We start from the raw sequence: 22,545 nt of genomic DNA, 5'->3' as shown, positions 1-22,545 counted from the left end.
TGACCTGAAATTTTTAGGGCCCGGTGTGAATATATTGTAGGGCTTCTATCAAATACTTTGATACTAGATGCTACTGGATTTTAGTTTTGTGTACTATAGATCTGGAAATTACTGGATCTTATTATTACACTTTAAATTGACTTGGATACATTTTGATATTTTGTACAAAGTTGTCCTTGTAGGTTTGACTAGCCAAATACAATACCTAGTCAAAGGCACTGCCTAGTCTAGTTAATATTATTTATCTAGGTACATCATTTTTTCTCATTTCTAAAAAAACATTATTTAACTCAAATTTTGCTAGGTTTGCTTAGGCAAAGGCAACTTAAATCTATGTAAAGACAAAAAGTATTGCCTTTGGCTAAATTTTGCCTAGGTACACAAGGCAAATTTGATGCCTTAAGTTATAACAAGAAATAGCTAACCTACTCACAGGCATCTAGACAATCTGTTATGTATTTTGTTCTGGATGTACCTGGATCTTATGTAACCTTGTTTTGGATGTTACTGATGTAAACATACCCGCAGATATGGACCTTGCTTGATAACAAAAATGTGATTCTCTATAATATTGAATGATTGTAATCATGAACGCTCATTTAGGGAGTATGAAGTAGCACGAATTCACTCGACATATGGTGCATTTTACAGATTAAAACGCCTCTTAACATCCAAGATCCTATCAAGAGTTACTAAACTGGGTCAATGCGATATATGGCTCAGAAACATGGAACTCAACACAAGTGGATAAGGACGCACTAGGTGTCTTTATCTTTTCATTCAAGTACAGTTAGTATTGTAAGTAACAAGAATCATCAAAAATGTTCTTGATATTTCGATTCGCACAATGTTCACATATTTTTAGAGTCTTTACTATCAATAACTCAAAATCAATGTACAGATACTATCGTAAAAATCGTAAAATTCGTGATTTTCATGATCTGTTTTGCATAATTTTGATATGAAATAAACCGTAAAAATCACAATTTTGACAATTTTTATGACTTTATTTTATGAATTTAAAAATTTTAAAGCTCGCGAATTTGCATTGAAACAGTTCCAAAATTCCTCAATATTTAAAGTGACAACTGGTAACTTCCTGGATGGAAAGAGATCTTGAGGTAGACCAAATTTAGCAACATGGGATTGTTGTGATAAGTAATTTCCATCGATGCTGTCAAACATCAGTATGACTGGGAATTACAAACTGACAGAAGTTATCTAAAGACAGATCCAGCTTTTTTGCAAATTCTAAATGCGGCAATGGGCCCTCGTGCGCTAACGCTAAGGAAATAAGTAAGGTTCCAAAATTCATCGACATTCTTGCGATACACAACTTTGCTTTCTCGAAATCCTGATCTCGATAAATTTTCGAGATCGGGATCGAGATTGAGATTTTCGGGATTCCGGAATTTTTCGGGGTCAGGAAATCTCGGGGAATCCCAATTCCGATTCCGACAGTGAGGAAGCATATACACAACCCAATACTCATCTATCCTCATATTTACAAATAAACAAGTCAGAAGTCAGAAAGCTCAACAGCCAACTCAAAACAAATAAATATCAACGGAAATAAACCATAGAAAATATGAAATTTTATTTCAAAAATAACCTCAAGCATACAGTCATGAAATATATATTTTCAATCGCCATTAAAAGCATTTCCTTAGTTACCTTGCTCCACAAGAATTCATCGTGACACACTCAGTATAAAATGACCAACAAAATGCTTTATTACATTCAGTCATGAGTATCTTTAAGACAGTTTGTTAGTGACTAGATTCACAATAGAATAAATTCTCATTTTTTTATGTTCAAGTATGTCAAATAAATTTTTGAAGTTTTGTCTATAAACTTTCATTCATGTGTGTATAAAAAGTTTTTTTTATATATTTTATTGTTATTGATTTCATCTTCCTTCTTTTTTTTAAAAACTGAATCTCTTCATATATAAGTTTTAAGATGCTATTGATATATGTGATATAAATCGTAAAAAATTATCATTTATGTCATGAAAATAGAATGTTGGGAAGTCAAAAATGCATGTACTATCCTTTACATGTCATATTTCTTTTTCTTATGTGTCATTTAGCTCTGCTATCACGAATAAAGAAAAGAAACGAAAATGAAATTTCTTCATTGCGATGATTTTTTTTTTCTCAACGTAAAGGAATCTGTGTCGACTTGAAGAGATGTAGTAATGATAAAATAAAAAAAAAAAAGTTCTCTGCTGTTCTTCCAGTTCAAGAAACTTTTTCATGAATATTTCTTTAATTTAGCATGATGTGATGGTTTATTGGTTGTCATCTCTCATTCTGTGAGAATTATAAAAAGAACAGAAGTTGGAATTAGAACAAGTTGTGATCTATATAAGTGTAATAGATGGAAAAATGTGTGACAATAGTTTAGGAAGTGGAACTATTTGATATATTAATTTAGGAGAGTGGAAATTGGGTTAAAAAATTGGTAAATTATTGGAAATTGAACTAGTTGCTCAGTAATTTGACTTGATTGCTCAAAAATTGAACTAAGTTACTCAAGAATTGAACTTAGTTGCTCGATAATTGAACTAAGTTCCTCAACAATTGAACTTAATTGCTCAACAATTGAACTAAGTTTCTCAATAATTGAACTTAGTTACTCAACAATTGAACTTAGTTGCTCAATAATTGAACTAAGTTGCTCAATAATTGAACTAAGTTGCTCAATAATTGAACTAATTTGCTCAATAATTGAACTTAGTTGCTCAATAATTGAACTTAGTTGCTCAATAATTGAACTTAGTTGCTCAATAATTGAACTAAGTTGCTCAATAATTGAACTTAGTTGCTCAATAATTGAACTAATTTGCTCAATAATTGAACTAAGTTGCTCAATAATTGAACTAAGTTGCTCAATAATTGAACTAAGTTTCTCAATAATTGAACTTAGTTGCTCAATAATTGAACTAAGTTGCTCAATAATTGAACTAAGTTGCTCAATAATTGAACTTAGTTGCTCATTAATTGAACTTATTTGCTCAATAATTAAACTCAGTTGCTCAATTATTGAACTAAGTTGCTCAGTAGTTGAACTTTGTTGCTCAATAATTGAACTTAATTGCTTAATAATTGGACTTAATTGCTCAATAATTAAACTTAGTTGCTCAATAATTGAACTCAAAAGTTGAAATTAATTTCCCAAAAATCAAAACAGTATACAAATTAAACTAAAACTAATCAATACTGTCCAAATAGTTCCACAATCCTTAAGTCACCAAAAACTGCAATTAAACACTCACTCCTCACCTCTTCTTGTGTCGGCAAAAAAGTTTTCTGATTCTCCAAAATAACAACACGATTCGGTCTCGTACAAGTTGAATGTCTCGATGTGACAGTTAATGACGTTGTGAATGTTCTCATCGAGTCATAATTTTGATGTAGATTTCGGGGTCCGCCTCGTATCCTCCCATTTATAAATTGACTTTTTGGTAGCTCCTTTTTCTTGCAACAGCATACTTTCGTAAGCCATAGAAAGGGAGCAGTTCGTCTAAATATTTACAATAAATTTTTATTAAATTCCTTTAACATTTTCAGTCTTTAAAGCAGAGTTGGAAAACAGGCACCTGTGACAGGCAAAAACCGTACAAATTCTTGGTAATTTGTAAGGTTTTTCTTACAAAACCATATAAATTTGTAAGGTTTTTTCTTACAAAACCATATAAATTACCATGAATTTGTACGGTTTTTGCCTGTCACAAGTGCCTGTTTTGCAACTCTGCTTTAAAGTTCAAAATATAAATCATACCTTAAAGTCTTCCACACTTGTGTGGAAAAGAGGCAATAAATCAATGGATTTGCAGCTGAATTAAGCGGTGCAAGACTCTGTATGAAGGTTGCAATTGCAATATTCGTTTGTGTTTTTGGTATTTGATCAAATACTTGTAATAAATCGAATACGATGTACGGTGACCAGCATGCAATAAATACAATCACAATTACAAATGTCATTTTAACAGTTTTCACTTTAGCACGTGGTATAATACCACGTGAACTAGCCCGTCTACTGCCTCTGTCATCATCATCTGTACTGCTACTTTTACCATTCTTTTTAGTTCTATCCTTCGTTCCCATATAAGTGCCTTTCTCCCAAATTGTTTTTACAATTATCGCATAACATAGTGATATAATCAATGCTGGTATTATGAACAGTACAATAGATACAAGTGTCATGTATAGTTGCCATCGCCATGATTCACCAAGCTCTATCCAACATTGTGTTCGTCCTTTTTTTTTTCATGCAATACATTATGAAAATTAAATTAAATTAAATTAAAATGTAAAGAGTGAGAGAGTCTCTTATGCTGTATAGAAAATTCATTTACCTTGAATGAGCGTTTCCTCATACAAAAAGAATTGTGGAGTGGAAAATAGAGCACTCATGATCCATGCACTGATAACAAGTAATTTTGCACGCTTCCATGAACTAGAAAAGTTCATTGGATGTGTTATTGCATCATATCGATCGATACTTAATGCCACAAGGACATATGTTGATGCGTATGTTACTAAACATTGAGTAAATTTGATAAATTTACATGCTAAATTGCCTGCTTCCCATGTTACTGTTATACGCCATATTATGTCCGTTAGGACGTTCAACAGACCAACGCTTAAATCTGTGGATGAGAAAAATACCAAAAAATGTAAATTTATAGCCGTGAATGTGTCACAAATATTGCATTGTTAGAGTATCAGCGTCCAGAGTTGCAAAACAGGCACCTGTGACAGGCAAAAACCGTACAAATTCTTGATAATTTGAATGGATTTGTTAGAAAAAACCATACAAATTCTTGATAATTTGAATGGTTTTTCTAACAAATCCACATACAAATTCTTGATAATTTGAATGGTTTTTCTATCAAATCCACATGCAAAAACCATATAAATTCTTGATAATTTGAATGGTTTTTATAACAACTTCACAAATTCTTGATAATTTGAATAACAAATCACAGGCAAAAACCGTACAAATTCTTGATAATTTGAATGGTTTTTCTAACAAATGGTACAAATTCTTGATAATTTGAATGGTTTTTCTAACAAATCCATACAAATTATCAAGAATTTGTACGGTTTTTGCCTCTTGTTCCCTACAAAACCATACAAATTATCAAGAATTTGTACGGTTTTAGCCTGTCACAGGTGCCTGCTTAGCAACTCTGACAGCGTCACTTGTGAATCGAGAAAGTATGAAGGTCATTGAAAGGAAATAGTTGATGCGCATATTTATATTTATCATAATAACAAGTACAGTAGGCAAGTTGACTGTCAAGGTAATCATAAATTATGCCTTCTTATTTATCATTACTAGGCTAAAAATTATTTTTTTATCTTGTCATGGATGAATTTATGATGATGAATAAAATTTTATTTGCGTTTAGAGTAAATAATTTTAAGCTTGGATTGTGATAAAATGTCTTTTTGAGGAAGAAGAAGGAACAGAAAAAAGAGAGAATTTTGTGTGATAAAATTTATGGAGATTTTTAATGAAACTGAGTCTTGTGGTTCTTGTTTGACAAATTTTATATTTACAAGTGAGAACGTCATGTTGATAGCAGCTGTGAGGTCATCAACCTTGATGACTAGTGGTCTAGATTATTAAAAATTTGTTGTTTTATTTATGCAAAGCCACATCTAGCTTATTTGACAAGATATCCACTGGAAGCCTAGCATCTCTTTGTATAGAATTGATAAATACTACATGAGGCTTGATCTAGGCATGAACGACACTTCTAAGCGATGACGTTGCAAATGCATTCAGCATGATGATCTGACTATATCATATGAGATAAAAATTGTCATGATGACCTCAAAACGACATGATAAATGTACGTCATTAGGATGATGTGTCGTTCGTAAAGGTGAACATTTGTGAAATTTATGGATGAAACTCAAAAGCTTTTTGTTGAAAAAATCGAGCACATTAAAGGATTCTATTCAAATTTGATTATCAACCGACAACTTTCACTATGACCCTAGTGACTAGTGCGGCATCTGCTGTATTTTTGCTGGAACGATTCTGTACTTTTCAGCCTTGATGCTCTGTCCCGACAAGCCATCAAAATTTTTTTTTGAAATTTCAATAATTCTCTGCACTTTTATGCTGCCTAATTTAATTAGTTCGTTGAATATTAAGATTCAAAATAGTCCAAAAATACCCTAATAGTGCCAAACTAAGAAGTGTTCCGAATTTTTCCAAAAGTTTCTCGATATTTTGCGAAAATCCTCTGGCCATCCTACCCTAGTCAAGGTACATTGTAAAATTTCAAAATTACAAGTGTTTTTATGAGATTGCGAAGGCTTTATTGTCCTAAGTGGAGCTAGGATTAATACAAAAGGCTTTCAATCTGTAGGGTGACTAGAGAATTTTTGAAAAATACAACAGTTAAGTGCCTTGCTGGTCAAATAGGTGAGGCGCTTGGCTCAAATTTGGTATGGTAACTCGAAGGTCGTCGGTTTGAATCCAACCATTTCCAAATTTGTTCTTCTTCGGAAGTTTAGATACTTCAACTACTTAATGTACGAGATCAAGTCTAATTTGAAATTCTGGGCAACGTTGGATTAAGGAACGGGTCAGAAACTTGAAGTGTAGCGAGAGACAAAAGGACGAGAGTTACTAGATTACCTAATGATTGGAATGTGGATAGAACGAACCTGAAAAGTGTCACGTAATATGCTAAATAGCCGCCGAAACGAGAGCCTAAATTTATTCGAAGTCTTGACTTGAAAAATTGTTAATGAAGTTGTGTTTTAATATTCAAGGAACTAGTTTAATAACGTTAGAGCAGCAACAAGGGAAAAAGTACAGCAACGTCACGACAACAACACAGGAGATGACCACTCAATCTATTTGCCTCTGTGGCTAGCTCTGTCACCGATTTTGCTCAAATTATATTCCCTTGTAGTTCTTATCTTGTCCTTATCTAGTCCAAGTGCTACGCTCAGATTAAACATGCTTATGACTTTATTTTTAACAAAATTCTTACGTAAGTAATTCCTCTTATTTTGATAACTTTGTTCAAATTTAGTTATTTAAGGTATTCTCACGAAACATTCATAAAATCCTATTTTAATGCAAAATCTAAGAAATTTATTTTAAAAAGTAATCAAATTTTCAACTCAATGAGCACATACTTTATTTTATTTTGTAGACTAAGCAAAGCAGATGATATGAATGCCTGCCTACCGATAGATAATTTTCAGTAGAAATAAAAATGCATGTTTAAAAAATAAAAATGATTTATTTCGAGTTATTTCGAGATTTGTGTTCATATAAAGAACTTAAGGGTATCCTTTTTTGGTAATAAAAAATCGACTGTATCCTCATAAATGCTGCATAAATACGAATAAAATTCTGAGGAATTTTGTGAATAAAATTCATATTTCAAAGAGTTTCATATGATTAATCATATATGAAGTAAGTCAATCAGAAAGATTATGTAATTTTTGAGCAGAAAATTTGTTCCTATTTCTACATAAGTTTTAGGGATCAATGAGATTTCCAACTATTGTTGATGTGAAATAATACGCAAAAAATGTTGTGAACTTCAAGTTTTGACAGTATTGTCCTTTAAAAGCTTGCAATTTTACATGGAAAAACTTCATTGTTGACAATTTATGTAGAGTTTTAAATGAAGCTTTAAAATAGGAACCGGTCAGTTCGGGAGTAAAGCATCTGTCACCGAGTGGCTAGGTAGCAGACCGGCTGTCTGTATCACTCTTTAGCAAATCTCTGAGAAGAAATCTTCATTTTCGTGAAGATTTGAGAATCCGGAAAATCCGGATTTCCGGTACAGTAAATCAGAGATTTTTTTTCCTCTTCACGAGCCCTGCTTTTTACTAAGTACGTAGGTTCGATTCCCATAAGAAATTAATTTAATAATTTAAGAGACATCAAAAAGTGATAAATGGAAGCCAATGATAGAGCCAGTTTAAGGCGGCATCTGAGGGAGACCATGGATCACAATTGACCTGTAAGGCAAGTGAAGCAAATAAAAAAAGTTCTAATATTTATCTTAATACCCAAAAAAACACACGCTGTACCCTAACCAGACTCACATACTTATTTTTCCCAAATTCTATCCCATGTTCCTTCCGGTTTGATTCTGATGAATTTTAGAACAATAAATTCACATGTAAATACCCAGTGTAAATATAATAAAGGACAAAATTCCCATTAACAGCTCTACATATGGAGCAGCTCCAAAGAATTTAATATTTATTCAATTATAACTTTTATTAAATTAATTTTCTTTAATAGATGTCAAAGTACAAAACCATTGTAACAATGTCATGGGTCCAGCCATGGGCATCCTAACTATTTCATGTAATATAACTATTTTGACATGAAAACAGAAACTTTATTTTTCACATAACAAGAGATGAGTGGGACAGAAAGAACAATAAAAATCCATTACAATTTTTTGTTTATCCGCTTGCATTCATTCAATATGTTTTATTGTACGTATACGGAAGTTACTCACGAATGCAGAAAAAATAAAAAAAAATTATTTTATGTTGTAACTTCATGTTGCTATTTATTCAGCAACGAAAAAATTATTGCAATCTTTTTTTTATGTTGGTCGAGCAATCGGAAGTAATCTTATTATCTATTATTTTATGGGTCTGTCTAGGGACATATTCAGGGATTGGGGGTCAATTCATTGACTTACCTGGAGACCCACAACGGCGGCAGATCCTCAGTGTTTTCGAGAGTCGGAAACGATTTATGGTCTAAAAGATGGGGATTAAATTTTCTAAGCAGACATAATAATGAACTTTATGAGTCAGGACTTCGAATAGTCCAAATCCTTGTCCTTCAATACTTCTGTGTTTTTCGGGAAAATAATCCAAATTTCCAACACTTTCCCCATTCTGTCAATACATTCCATAAGATTCATCAAAACCGCATCCCTAGTCCCAGGAGTGTAGCCAAAAAAACACAGTGGCCCGTGTCAACAATGACACCTCCATGGCTACGACCCTGTCTAATCTCCCCCCCACCCCCTCTTCACCTCAAAATAAATGTCTGTCTATGCCCCTCTGGTTCTGTCTATGCGTGCTTTCCTTTTCATTCATAATCTAGTCCACGTCTTAGCATTATTATATAATAAAAGTTGAAACATAAGACATATATATAATAATATTACGTCGGTGATGCTAGTGGAAATCCCTTTTTATTATTCATATAAATATTCATCGATGTCAAATGACTTTTGTGATTTCAAAGTTATGATCCAGAGAATCTTTGCCATACCCAAGAGGCACAATACAGCAAATTGCATTTTTCAGCTAAAAGAAGCATCTAAATCAGCAGTCACAGTATTCTTGAAGCAACTTCGCATCTTGTCGTTTATAGAGCAACGTATCGGGATGCCATACCCTAACAGACACTGAGCATACTCATCTAAATGAGCGTTTTCATGAATCAATATGTAATTGATGATGCTCAGTCTTATAAGCTATACTATATTCTATTAAAGGAACTTGCGTTGTGATTTGTATTGGACATTTAAGTCAATAAATACAGTTTTATTAACATACTCATGAGTATGATCCTTGTCAGTTCTAGATAGCGAGCAAATTGTGCTGTTCGAGATACATAAACCAACTTATGCCCAGCCATCATCAAAGCATCCTCAATAGATTCACCAGAAAATAAAATTATTAAAAAATACTTTAAAAAATCTTTGATTTTTCTCTTCTCTCTGCACGGTTCATATAACAAGCATCAGCCCCTGCTGCGTGCTCCAATTTTTTTTTCTATTCCTTCCTAGTCATATATTTCCCATATTAATAAATGTTAAGCGAAGTTTCATGTATTCACATTGATTAAGTTATGAGCATTTTCATTAAGAAAAGAAATCTTTTATGGATCTTATGACATACATAAAGTCTAACAACATATGGAGGCTCGTGTTTCATTTCCGCATGCTTTGATTTTGTGATTGCGGGTGTATATGTGATTTTGGATCGTGAAGTTCAGTTACACTTAGATTATTAGTATTTTTGCGTGGTATATGTAGAAAGGTTATTGAACAGCACAACGTGTTCCATTGCCCGAAATTGTCCTAGCAGACAAAGAGCTTGCTCTGAAGTTGAGTATGTTGAGAGCAACTGTCACGAGCATGCTAATCTTGGATAATTAAGGTGAGGAAGCTCTCGGGAGCATGTTCTTTGACTGTTAGGGTAGGGGAACCGGTACAACGTCATATTAAATACTGACGGCTCCAATTTCAACCTATTCGATTTGCCGTATTGTGCCTTGCCACTCGGGATTGGAATATTTTAGGTGTTTTCAAGTCAAATTTAAATCTAAATTGATGCTTTTATGTAGCTTTGTCAATAAATTAATAAAGTTACATCTTAATTGCTACAACCGTGTCAACATCCTCTTTGTACGTGGGAGTAAAAGTGAAGCAAAAGATAAATGACAACAAAATTGACGTAATTGCCTCCACAGCCTCTTATGTATAATAAGACAGATGGTACAATCGTACAGTATACATATATCATATACAGCATACAGCATTGGAACCAAAAGCAAAACCGGAAATATCAACCACTAAATATCCGAATACGAAAATTCGGTTAATTGATTCAAAATCTCATCTCTTGGCTCAAGGTCATGGGAACTCGGACTTATAAAAATCCAGCAGCATACCAAAGTCAAGTTGCTCTGATGAAGGAATTTGGATCGATTAGTTGACTTGTGCTGTTCAAGATGGTTGAATATGCTCAAAAATTAACAAAAATCTTTAAAAACTTTATAGAACAGTGCTGTTCGAATTGTGTGCCGCAGCTGTTTTTTGAAAATACCAGGATATCTCATGAACCATATGCTGTGTCCGGTTTAACTCAAGGCTTACCACCAAGATGCGCCATGGCTCAAAAAGTCTGTACAACATTAATATAGAGCAATCCACATTGTTTCTACATAATTTGAATAAATCCTAATTCAACAGCTATTCTAAAATTCTCCAGATCCTTAGTGTAATCATCCATTCTAAAACGAGATTACTGTCTCTATCCTAAGACCGAATAACAGACAGACTTTATAAAAAAAGCACTTCACAAAATTCCCATTTAAGCCCACATTAATGTACATTACTGATTTTCTTCACTAAACTAATTTACTTAATGTCATACGACACACAAAAGACATGACCAATCTTTTGCTGCTCTTGTTATGCAACAAGTAAATCAAATAAATTCTCTCAGCATCCACACTCAATGTGGATGTATGAAATCAATATTGAATTTAATGAAAAACGTGAGAAAATGCAGAAAAAGGAACAGAATCATCTTGACTTTAAAATTAATTCTATTTCATGGTTTTCTACCTTTCATTTACCTTTCAGTTGCTTCATACCTTTTACTCACAAAAATGGTATATCGAGGCAAAAACTATAAAACTCACCTGCAATTGCTAAGTGTTTGATGAAAAAATTCATTCGTGACTTTCTGTTTCTATTGATGAATAACGTTACAAGCACTGCTGTATTTCCTAGTACAATGATGGCAAACAGTATCCAAAGGACTGTGAATTGTTCAGTCTGAAATGAGAGAGAAAGAAAAAGAAAAAAGGAAATGAGAAGCGAAAGTAAAACTAAAGCTAAAATAAAGCTTTTTTCTTCTTTTTCTCCGTTTCATGCTTGAAGGAATAAATAACGAAATGAATGGAGAACTGATGTAGATACTGGTCAGTTGTGGATAATGATGAAAAAGCATTTTTCTTTAAATCAGAGTTAGAGATTAAGAGAAGCTGTATTAATGTAGTGCCAAAAATTAGCTTTTTGACATGATGCTCTGTTCACATGGGGGGAGAGGTTGCAGTCATTTAAGTGGGTTTGAGAATTTTTAGGTTCAAACTCTCAAACCCTCCATTTTGGACAAAATTCTTCAATTTTCTATATTCTTAATAGAAAATTCAAATCCGATCAATTACTCGAACCTGTTCCCTTGTAGCTGAAGGAGACACAAGCTTGTTATACCGCCTTGGTTAGAATCCACAAGGAAAAGACATCCTGATGCTCTAAAAGCAACATGGAGTAGTATGGTGATGATGGAATGCCAGTTAGATGTCAAAACTGAGAATTTGTACAAGTTTTGTCCTTCAGCCAACAATAGAGTCAGATGAAGGGCCTTTTGTAGCAACGTAGGCTCCAAGTCCGAGCGTGGTTCCAGCAAGTAAGTAAGTACAACCAGATCCCACTCATATAAACCACGCTCTTGATACCCTTTATTACCCATTTCCTCCCAAAAAAAAACATAACTAAAAAAAGCACAAAATTTGCAGACTTGCAGTTCAAAAAGCTCAACTTTTCATGTCTACATATTAAGGCAGGCACACAAACAAATCTTCGAAAAGCAACCGCACGTTTTGGTTTCTTATTAATAAATTGATTGATATGAAACTGACCAAGTGGAAAAGGCTGTGATTATTCGACCGTAAGTCTAGTCATAAACTTGACCTTTGTGCAACTTCTTATCAAAATTTCAAATTTAAAGCGGAGAATACGGTCGACTGATCGCAATCAGTTCCACTCGTGCAGATAACTAGGTAGGATCGATGAAAAATTATGGATCAAAGCTCAAATCCGCTTCTAAGTGTCTGAGCATTGAAATGGACTTATTAGGATGAAGGATCTCAAAGTTTGTCAAATCGACCAAAATGAAGAAGGCTCCACCAGGAAGCTTTTAAGGCTCCGCTCAATCTCTTTTAGTAATACCAAATGGAAGCCGCGTCCGTTTGGAGGCCAAATCACATCCATATGGATCCGCTATTGTCCATTTGACTCCACTATGGTTCATATGGCACCACTATGGTCCATTTGGATCCGCTTTTGTCCATATGGCTCCGCTTAAGTCCATATTGAGTCTGGAATTTTGACTGTTTGTCTAACAGTTTCTAGGTTCGTCTGAGTATAGAGTCCTCTTCTCTGGATTAAATTCCTCATTTTGATGGGGTTTTTGAGATTCATTCCATCCTAAGCGACACAAATGAAGAAGGCTCCGACAGCGTGCCTATTCGGGAGCCCTTCGCTATGGCTCCGCTATATGGACTCTTAACTTCCTGTCGGAGCCTTCTTCATTTGTGTCGCTTGGGATATGGAATGGTCTCAAAAACCCCATCAAAATGAAGAATTCAATCTCAGAAGAGGACCCTTAACTCAGACGAACCTTCAAACTGCTAGACAACCAGTCAAAATTCCAGACTCAACACCACGATTTCTTTAAAAAGCAGCACTTTGAAATACAGAACGAATTAAATCAATACATCTATTTATCAAAGCTGAAAGTATTGCAATAAATTTATCGTCCATTTCCTGTTACTTCAATGCTCATTGATTCAAAAAGAAAATGTGACAGCGAATTCTCTTATGGACCCAATATATACTACACATTACATCCATGATGTGAAAAAAGCTGCAAAAGACTTTGCTTCTCTTTCTTCCTTCATATCCTTTAATGGATCAAATGAAATATGAGAGAATGTCTTAATGTCACTTAAATGTTTCTTAATATTATGTTGTTCTGTTTATAATATTCTTTTATGCGATAAAAATATTGTATATTGTTGATGGATGGAAGTAGTCGTTACATTTAGAGATTACTATAGAAGCAGCATGTTCAAGATTGCTATTGAAATATTAATAAAAAGTCTTGCATGGATGAGCGCATTTAATTATGAGTTTGTGTAGTCCAGAGCTTAATTTAAACATTTGAATATTAAATTTCAATTTTGGGCTTTATTCTGTGCATAATTCAGGAAATGTTCCTTATGTTGTGGTATTTGCGGCATCAAACTATATGAAATGTATGTGCAGTGATGAAAATCATGTTGATAGATGGATGATCGAGCAAAGCTCAAGGTCGACTCAATTACATACAAAATTCGAGTCGACTTCGAGCTCTGTGCCCGAGTAGCAAAATTAAGTCGCTAAATAGGAGTTTAACAGACGGGAAGAAGATGAGGAATGGTTATCGAATCCGTAAATTGAGAGGGTTTATGGATATTGTGTTCATGTTCCAAAAATCTCTAGCAAAATGAAGATGATTGTCCATTAATAGTGAAGGTTCGATCCTTCCGTGAATAGGCCTCTAGACATGAAGGTACCCTGAAGTCACTATAACGACTGGTTTTGACCCTCTTTAAAGACAATAATGCCGAAAGATACTCGGCATAAAAAAAGGTTAAAATCCGACTCCGGCACCACGTGAGTTTGGCCTGAGTCCACATTTTACTGAATCTAGTCCAGGTCAGAGACACTTAAGCCTGGTTGTCTGAATTATCTACTATTTCTAAATCATGTGCTTTTAGCTTTTAGATGCGAATTATTCCCAAAAACAGCATTATACGGCAAATTTCATTTACTGACTTAAAAAATGGTTGGTCCAGATCAGACGTCGTGAGACATTCAGGGTATCCATGGCAGGGTACTCTCGCCACCATCACAGTTGCATCTTGGCCTTTAAATTGCTCTGCTCAGAATTTATTACGATTCCCACGAATATCATCAATATCATCAACAGTTTCAAACCATCTCATTCTTAATCTTCTAACCTCAGCAACAACCAAGCAATAAACAAGACATATCAAAATTGATATACAACTCAGTCAATGTAATTGATATCGCATAAATGACTAAAGTGATTTATAAAGCAATTTATTTTCGTGAAAAATGGAATTTTACTGATCATTCATCAAGCCTTGTGGATTGTTGTGACAGCTTTAGATAACTAGCTTTTAGTTGCATGAAGATGGAATGATATTCTTTGTAGACTTAAGAAACTATGTTGAATTCATGGAAGAAAAAAACTTTTAATAATCTCAGAGGACTTGGAAAGTTTTGAAAGCTGTGTAAGGAGCTTTGCTGTTAATATGCAGGGATGTTAATTGAAGGCTTCTAAAGTTTTGAATATTTTGGGGGTCCTAGGTCACAGCCCGATTGGAACATATTGAAATGTGGTCACCAAGGTGATGAAGTTGCAGCATACATAGAACCAAGTGGCAGTCAAAGTGACAAATTTGGTTGTTTTCGTTAAGTATACTGCTGCTCTTGAGGTACACCAAAGAGTTCATGGTATTAATCTGTGAGCAACGATGTAAAAGTGCTGGGAATTCCCCGATTTGAATCGGTAACAGGCAGAAGTTATCTAAAGACAGATCCAGCTTCCGACGAACTCTAAATGCGGCAATGTGCCCTCGCTCGGCTTCTCCAAGGAAGTAGGTAAGTATACTACTGTACCGTCATTGTAATGACAATTTTTCCTGGTTTGACGATTGGGTTGGAACTGAAGAATAGTCTCCAAACTCTACTCCTTGTCATCTCAATCCTCCATGCATAAAAAAGCAGAAACATCGACAAATATTGAGAAAATGTGATTGTTCAGTTCTGAAAGTCAATGACTTAGTATTGGATTCTTTCAGTCCTAAGCAGAACTCGAAGTCAATATGGTTGAAGACAACTCGAGTCGACTCGACTCACATGTAGACGACTTCAAGTCGACTCGGCTTTTTCTGATCGATTCGAGTCGATTTCGAGCTCTGGTTCCAAGCAACAGATCATGACAATCACATTGTAAATGCATTCATAATAACGTCTTCTTCAGAATATTCACAACACCACCTCCAACTCTGTTCAATAGAAGTTTTCGATAAGAACAGCATAAATATCTCATCATCCCATTTCCATAAAAAATTGCTGACAAGTAAATATATTCCTTATAATCATCATTGTCCACTTTTTCCAAACTTTTTCAAAGTTTGAAGTCCTTGGGCGATAAAGATTCATTCTTGTTGATATAAAAAAAATCGGATATAAACCCTTTTGTGGGACTGAATTGCTACATTTTCATGTCAGTGAGAAATTGTCCTTTATTATTTGCCATTTTTGTGAGAAATTTTTTGAAGAGTTTTGTAAATATTTTTTTGTGGGGAAATGATGGAAGAAGGAAATGTCATCTGCAGGAACAAAATTTAAGCTTTTTCGGACTTGTGAAAGCTTTTGATTAGCCTTAATAAATTTTCATTTTCAATTAACACCGGATTTTAAAGTCTTGAGCAGCGTGAAGGCTGACATCGGTTGATTTTCACAGCTAAAATTAAATTTGCCACATCGTGACGTTTGGAAGTGGGTCATTTATTGTTGAAGCTGTTGAAAAATAGGAATTTATTGAAGCTATCTTCAACTAATCAAGGGCAATCTATATGTTACCCTAACAGGCAAAGAGTATGATTCATGATACAGAAACCCTACTACGATATCTGAAAGCGGTCTCTTTGTTCGTTAAGGTTAGTTGAAATCAGTTATTTCTGGCGTGTATGCTTGGATCTACAGACGTTCATTAAACGTGGCATTGGGCTCCCTTGCAGGCTCCAGCCAAGGAAGTAAGTAAGTAAGAATGTTTCTTGTTGAACCCAAAGGTGTAAGGAGGAGGAGAGGAAGTGGAAAGTTGTTCTGAGTTTTTAAATTTCTGAATTCTTCTTAGACTAGTTGGAAACTAGTAAGTTGATTAAAGTCAAGGATCAGAAACTATTGCAACAATTGTGGTCCATTTAACGAGTCAAAGTGTTCAGCTATCGATGAACTGTACATGTTATTAGAAGACCCAAAGAAGCTCCGTTAAATAAGGTATTTAAATCTGTCTTTGTAGATAGCTGAAGCTGATATTGTGAGAAGAATCAAGGTGAACAGCCTTGACACAGGTCTCCTATCAAAATGTCCAAGTTTATCGGAAGAAATGAACAGGACATGTTGCTAGGAGACACAGATCTTATAACAACATGTCCAGCCCAACGAAAGAAATGGGCAAGACATGCTATTAGGAGACCTGTGGAGGCTCCATTAAACAAGTTCTTTCAGTCAATTTTTGTCGGTCTCAAAAGAACACGAGGAAGTTCCAAGAACTCATGAATAGAAGCTGTCGATAGAGATAGCAGTGGATTTGTTGTATCTGTAAATGGCAGACGTCAGCCAGCGATAGAGTCAATTTTAGGAGACGACTAATTGAGGTAATGGATCACAAATTGTTCTGCTCGACCAGCGAAGTAAGTAAGTAAGTATTCATCTCATCTCAAAAATTAACAAAGTTTTGACTCAACTACGTGAAAGTCTACAAGAAGTCTAGATTCTATTTGACCTTATCACTCTATCCTTTTTAGTAACGCCCTTGAATCTTATTCATTCGAAACCATATCCGATTATTACCGCATCGACAGTCAATTTATTCACCAAGTTCCAGTCTAATGTGATTGAGCTAATTTTTCTTTATGTTCCACTCAATAATCTTACAATTGTATGGACGGATGGAAAATGAACAAAAAAAAGAAAGAATCTCATCAACATCCATTTCATACATTACAACAAAAGGGATACAGAAAAGTAATGGAAATAGTAAAGAAAAGAGAAAAATAGCTTAAATCAGCACTTGATTGAAGTGCTGAAATGTTTACCAAGTCCAATAAAGTACGCACTCACTTATTCATTGGATATTCGCGTCGAACGAAAAAATTCAGGCACAAAATGAAGAAATCGCAAAAATGTTTTTTGGCCTATTTGATTGATTTCCGTGAATCAAAGCATCAAGTTTATCATCTGTATGGATGTGAGAAAATAACAAGAAATTTTACCATCAGTTCCATCATCATGGTTTTTGTAAAAGTTTTGGAATAATACCCAAATGAGTTCTTTCAAGAATAATATACATTAGGCATTAAAATAAATTAGATTCCATTTCTCATGATGAAGAACAGCCTCTCGAAAAAAAATTATGAAGAGAAATCGACAATGTCATAAGGGCATTTGTCATTGGAATTGGAAAGAAGATTCTTTAGTAAAAGTTGAAAATGTTATTGCTAAACTTTTTCCTTAAAGTTCATCAAACTCAAGTTGCTTCAAGCTGATGATTCTTTTTACAGACTTTTGGAACAGACTCTACAGTGCTTTATGTGAATTTTTGGGTATTTTTGTTAAATAAATGACACTCATGTGCTGGATGGTAAGACTGAATTTAGGTTTGATTTGAGCAGATCTTAAGTCGAATTGAATTTTGTATTGAAAAGTTGATTCAAGTCGACTCGACTTCATATTAAATTCGAATCGTCTTCAAGCTCTAGATTTGTGAAATACTAAGTTCCTGGGAATTTAGCGTACATCTCGATGGTAAGCCTCGACCAAAAGCATATACGACAGACGGATCATGGTATTTCCCAACATTTTTGGCGGCACATATGTTGTCAATTTTTTATCTAAACTTATGTAAAATCACAAAATTGGAAATGTTAGGATTCAAACCAAAGACGTTGACTAATTCGCAGGAGCACTTAACTTCTTTGATAAATATTTTCAATAGTTCCTGGCATTATTTAGATCAGAAAGACTTAGCAATTTTCTCACGAAAAATTCAAGGAAATTAAAGCATTTTTTCCAAAAAGGAGGAGCAGAAAAGAGGGATGCCGACCTCCAAATTCTACCCTCTGAAAAAGCTTCTGATCAAAATGTTCAGAATTGCCATTTTAACATTCAATTTCCGCAATCAACTATGAATTACATAAGCCTTAAAGCTGAAGCGCGATAAAGGTTTACTTGGTAGGAGTAATGTAGCTCAATTTCTCGATTTTTCTAAGTTTTCCAATTTCTTCTTTTACGTCAAGGAACTTAAACTCTCAACAACACTCTCTATTATACTAAGCCTTCCTACACTATTCCACATTCTCGAAAAGCATTTTCAATTGCTGCACATAAACACAAATATTAGTATGTATATAAATTGCCACACAGTTCATTGCATTTAAGAATATAAAAATAAAAATATTCCTTCAACATTAAGTATTTCTCAGACACCCACAGTCCTGTTCAATATATTGACATATTTTTAAACTGAAAGACATTCCATTCTAATTTGAATGCTAAAATATCACTTGAAGCAATTTCCGATGAAATTCAATTCATTTCTCATATAAATGAATTTAAATTTCGCAATAAATTGTTGCGTACGGAGGCAAATAATAAAATGAAATTCAATAATTCAATTTTGAGTCAGATGCTATTTATAAATTATGTACAGTCAATTTCAAGCTACTTTAACGTTGTTTGAGAGGACATTGGAGACACGAGTTGGAATTAATTGGATGGCTAGACTTTGTCATAGTTGACATTCTGGCTCAAAACAATTGAATCATTCCAACTTGAAATTCTTTAGTATTTCATCAACAAAGGAGTCAAACTTCTACTGCTTATCCATTCCTAGGAAGAAACTAAGAAAGGATTAAAATACGAACAAGAAAAGTTGGTTGCTCAATCCTAAATCCGGCACAATTTTAGGCTATTACTTTAACAAATTTGATTTAAATCAAATCCGGCATTAAGTTTGACAGGGCGAAATTGACGCACAGCCCGCCATCGCTGGATACACCCCTAATTGAACTATTTTAAGAGGTGATATTAAAATTAAGTCTTTGCTTGTTCAGAATGCTAATCCATAGAATGGACTAATAATCCAAACTCAGACCAACTGGACTTTCATCCGAGTCCAGATTCAATTAAATCTGATCTCAGACTAGAATCAAGTCGACATGGAGTCATATTTTTACCCAATTCTACACAGTGTGTCATCCGAATTAGATTGGATCCACTAGACTGCCTCTAAAATCGGTCCAATGACATGTTTTTTGACAATTTCTTGTTAATTTCTTGCATAAATTCATTCTTAATTGCTGCATATCGCCCTAATAAACAACAATCTAGAGCACTGTTCATTCACATCATCTGATTGCCATCGAAACTCACCCTCCAGACAATCTCACGTGTCAAGTGACTTAGCATTATTTTTCAAAAAATAAAAATACATTCAATTAAAATTTTAAATTAAGTTCAGCACATGTAGGAAGTATAAATAAGTCACTAAATAAAATATGTTCAATAAATAATTCAGTTTCATCATACAGCATATCATTCATTCATGACAGACATTGTCGGTGAGTAAGAGTTGATGACTTTAAATAGTAATTAAAATGTTGAAACGTCGTGGGTTGTTAAATGATGATATTATGAGTCAAAGTGGCATAAATGAAGCCAAAAAGCCTCAACCACAAAAAAAAAGAGTAGGAAGTCCTCATAAAATTGCGGTTAATTTACATTTTTTATGTGCAAAATCTGCGATAATTGCACGTTTTTCATCATCGCTCGCCTGTCTTCAACCAAAGATTGTGAAACGTCAGCAAAAATGAAAAGAAGCATGAAATTATAAAGGGCATTGAGCAAAAAATAGCCACCGACATGTGCGGTTGTGGATATCACCAAAAAAATATATACATCATCATTAAATTTCATTCTGTTTCTCTTACGTTAGTCAATTTCATATTCACAGTGACAAGTTTTTGTCATGGAATAAAGGAATGACTTTATCGTGTGAGTTGAGTCTCTTTTATAGCTATTATTTATATCTATCATGTCACAATATCAACAATCTCAACATCATCAATCATTTCTCTACAAACATTTTTATTAATAAATTGTAATTTGATAGCCATCAATGTCTCAATGAATTGAATGGATTGGGATTTGATTGAGATTATGAACTAGATTGAGGATTATTGATGAATTTGAATAGATGGGGAAAATTAATTGTGGTATTTTTGTGGATGTCTGGGTGGGATCTAGACAGGGTTTTATCCAATGGAAGGATCTTTTGGGATCTAACCCGTGTGGCTGAAGTACGTCGGCATGATATCGCAAATCGAAATAAAAAGTAGTCTATAATTTAGTCATAATATCGTCAAATTTCGTCAACCCATTCCCGAATTTCGTCAAGGCTTCCTTGCCGAGTTACAGCATGTCCAATTTTGGACAAAAATACCGACGTACTTCAGCTTGCATATTTTTCAAAACGAATATTATGTAGCATGTTATATACCAAAACGCATCTATTAATTTTGTCAAATTTCGTCAATTAAAAATTTTTAAAATCGGAAGTGATCTCCAGGACCTACAGCCTGTTTAAGCTGTAGAAGGTAAAGTCAAGTCAAAAAAATTTTTGTATGACATTTTATATGTCTAATCAATCTAAATTTCATTTCAAATAAACAAAAAGTTTTTAGATTGGACCGTCCTCATAGCTTATGTCCATTAAAGTTGTAGAGAAGCCTAAATTTGAAAATTTCGGGTATGACATGTTATATGTCTGAATTACGAATTTTATAAAATATCTTATTTTTGCTTATGTCGGTTAAAAGTAAAAGACAGGACCTAAATTTTCTAAAAGTGCTGTAAGAAATTTTTCTAGAAAAACTTAACAAATCAAATTCTGTAAAATTATTAATAATTTGATTTTATCATTTACGTTTTTTAAATACCTATAATTTTTTTTCAAATTTAATTTTTTTAAAAAAATATGAGATCTGAGATTATTATTGTTTACTAACAATCTCAAAAAATTTAATCACAAGAACCAAAATTAAAATAAATTTTTCACTTTTTACATAAACAATTTGCAATTTATATAAATATTTTGTATTTTCGATTGTTATAAAAAATTAAGTTAGGTATTTAAATCGTAAATGATAAAATCAAATTATTAATAATTTTCAGAATTTGACGTTAAGTTTTTCTAGAAAAATTTCTTATATTTAGAAAATTTAGGTCCTGTCTTTTACTGGAATAAGCAAAAATAAGACTTTTATCGTAATTCTTGATGAAAATAGATGTGTTTAGACATATAACATGTCATATTTTTCAAATTTAGGCTTCACAATACAACTTTAATGGACATAAGCATTTGAGGACGGTCCAATCTAATCTTTTGTTTATTTGAAATCCTTATGAAATTTAGATATGATTAGACATATAAAATGTCATACAAAAATTTTTTTGACTTGACTGTACCTTCAGATACAGCTTAAACAGGCTGTAGGTCCTGGAGATCACTTCCGATTTTAAAAATTTTTAATTGACGAAATTTGACGAAATTAATAGATGCGTTTTGATATATAACATGCTACATAATATTCGTTTTGAAAAATATGCAATTACGTGGTATTTTTGTTGACATGCTCTCGGCAAGGAAGCCTCGAAATTCAGGGGGTTGACGAAATTTGACGATATTATGACTAAATTATAGACTACTTTTTATTTCGATTTGCGATATCATGCCGACGTACTTCAGCCACACATCTAACCCTGGATCATACATTATCTGCCCCTCATTGAATATGTATTTCAATTTTGTAGTGTTGTATTAGACAAAAATTTCAAAATACCAAGTTGCATGCCCCTCGAATATTTATATGACGTCGACTCTATGTCTGGCCTAAATAATAAAATTTGCTTAATTTTGTCAAAATCTTTCAAAATTAGAATTAATTAAAATTTGACATAGCTGCATACCCCTTCAAATGTTTCATGGGTTCATATTGGTTCCATATTCAGAAACAAATCAATGGATCTACATACCAAATTTCACTTGATTTGGTTAAAATGTATCAAAATTAAAGATAATTTAA

General features: G+C 33.6%; 1 protein-coding gene across 3 annotated transcripts in view; it reads right to left on the bottom strand.

The window, feature by feature from the left end:
* The window catches only part of LOC139089016 (cardioacceleratory peptide receptor-like), an 81,996-nt gene that overhangs the window by 2,241 nt on the left and 57,210 nt on the right, over nucleotides 1–22,545 (bottom strand). The window contains exons 4-8 of one of the 3 annotated variants that reach the window (XM_070638444.1): nucleotides 11,461–11,596; nucleotides 4,364–4,657; nucleotides 3,787–4,264; nucleotides 3,281–3,528; nucleotides 1,384–2,315 (exon numbers count right to left, since the gene is read on the bottom strand). In XM_070638444.1, coding sequence (XP_070494545.1) covers nucleotides 2,311–2,315; nucleotides 3,281–3,528; nucleotides 3,787–4,264; nucleotides 4,364–4,657; nucleotides 11,461–11,596 — 1,161 coding nt within the window. In that variant the 3' untranslated portion in view covers nucleotides 1,384–2,310. Of the gene's footprint in view, nucleotides 1–1,383; nucleotides 2,316–3,280; nucleotides 3,529–3,786; nucleotides 4,265–4,363; nucleotides 4,658–11,460; nucleotides 11,597–22,545 lie in introns of those variants that run through there. The other 2 variants (XM_070638435.1, XM_070638451.1) reach the window with 2 other exon arrangements.

The sequence above is a fragment of the Chironomus tepperi genome, unplaced genomic scaffold, assembly GCF_022539635.2.
Source record: "Chironomus tepperi strain 1889 unplaced genomic scaffold, CSIRO-AGI_Ctep_v1 contig_12, whole genome shotgun sequence".
Taxonomy (NCBI): domain Eukaryota; kingdom Metazoa; phylum Arthropoda; class Insecta; order Diptera; family Chironomidae; genus Chironomus; species Chironomus tepperi.
This window is presented reverse-complemented; position numbering and strand designations above follow the sequence as displayed.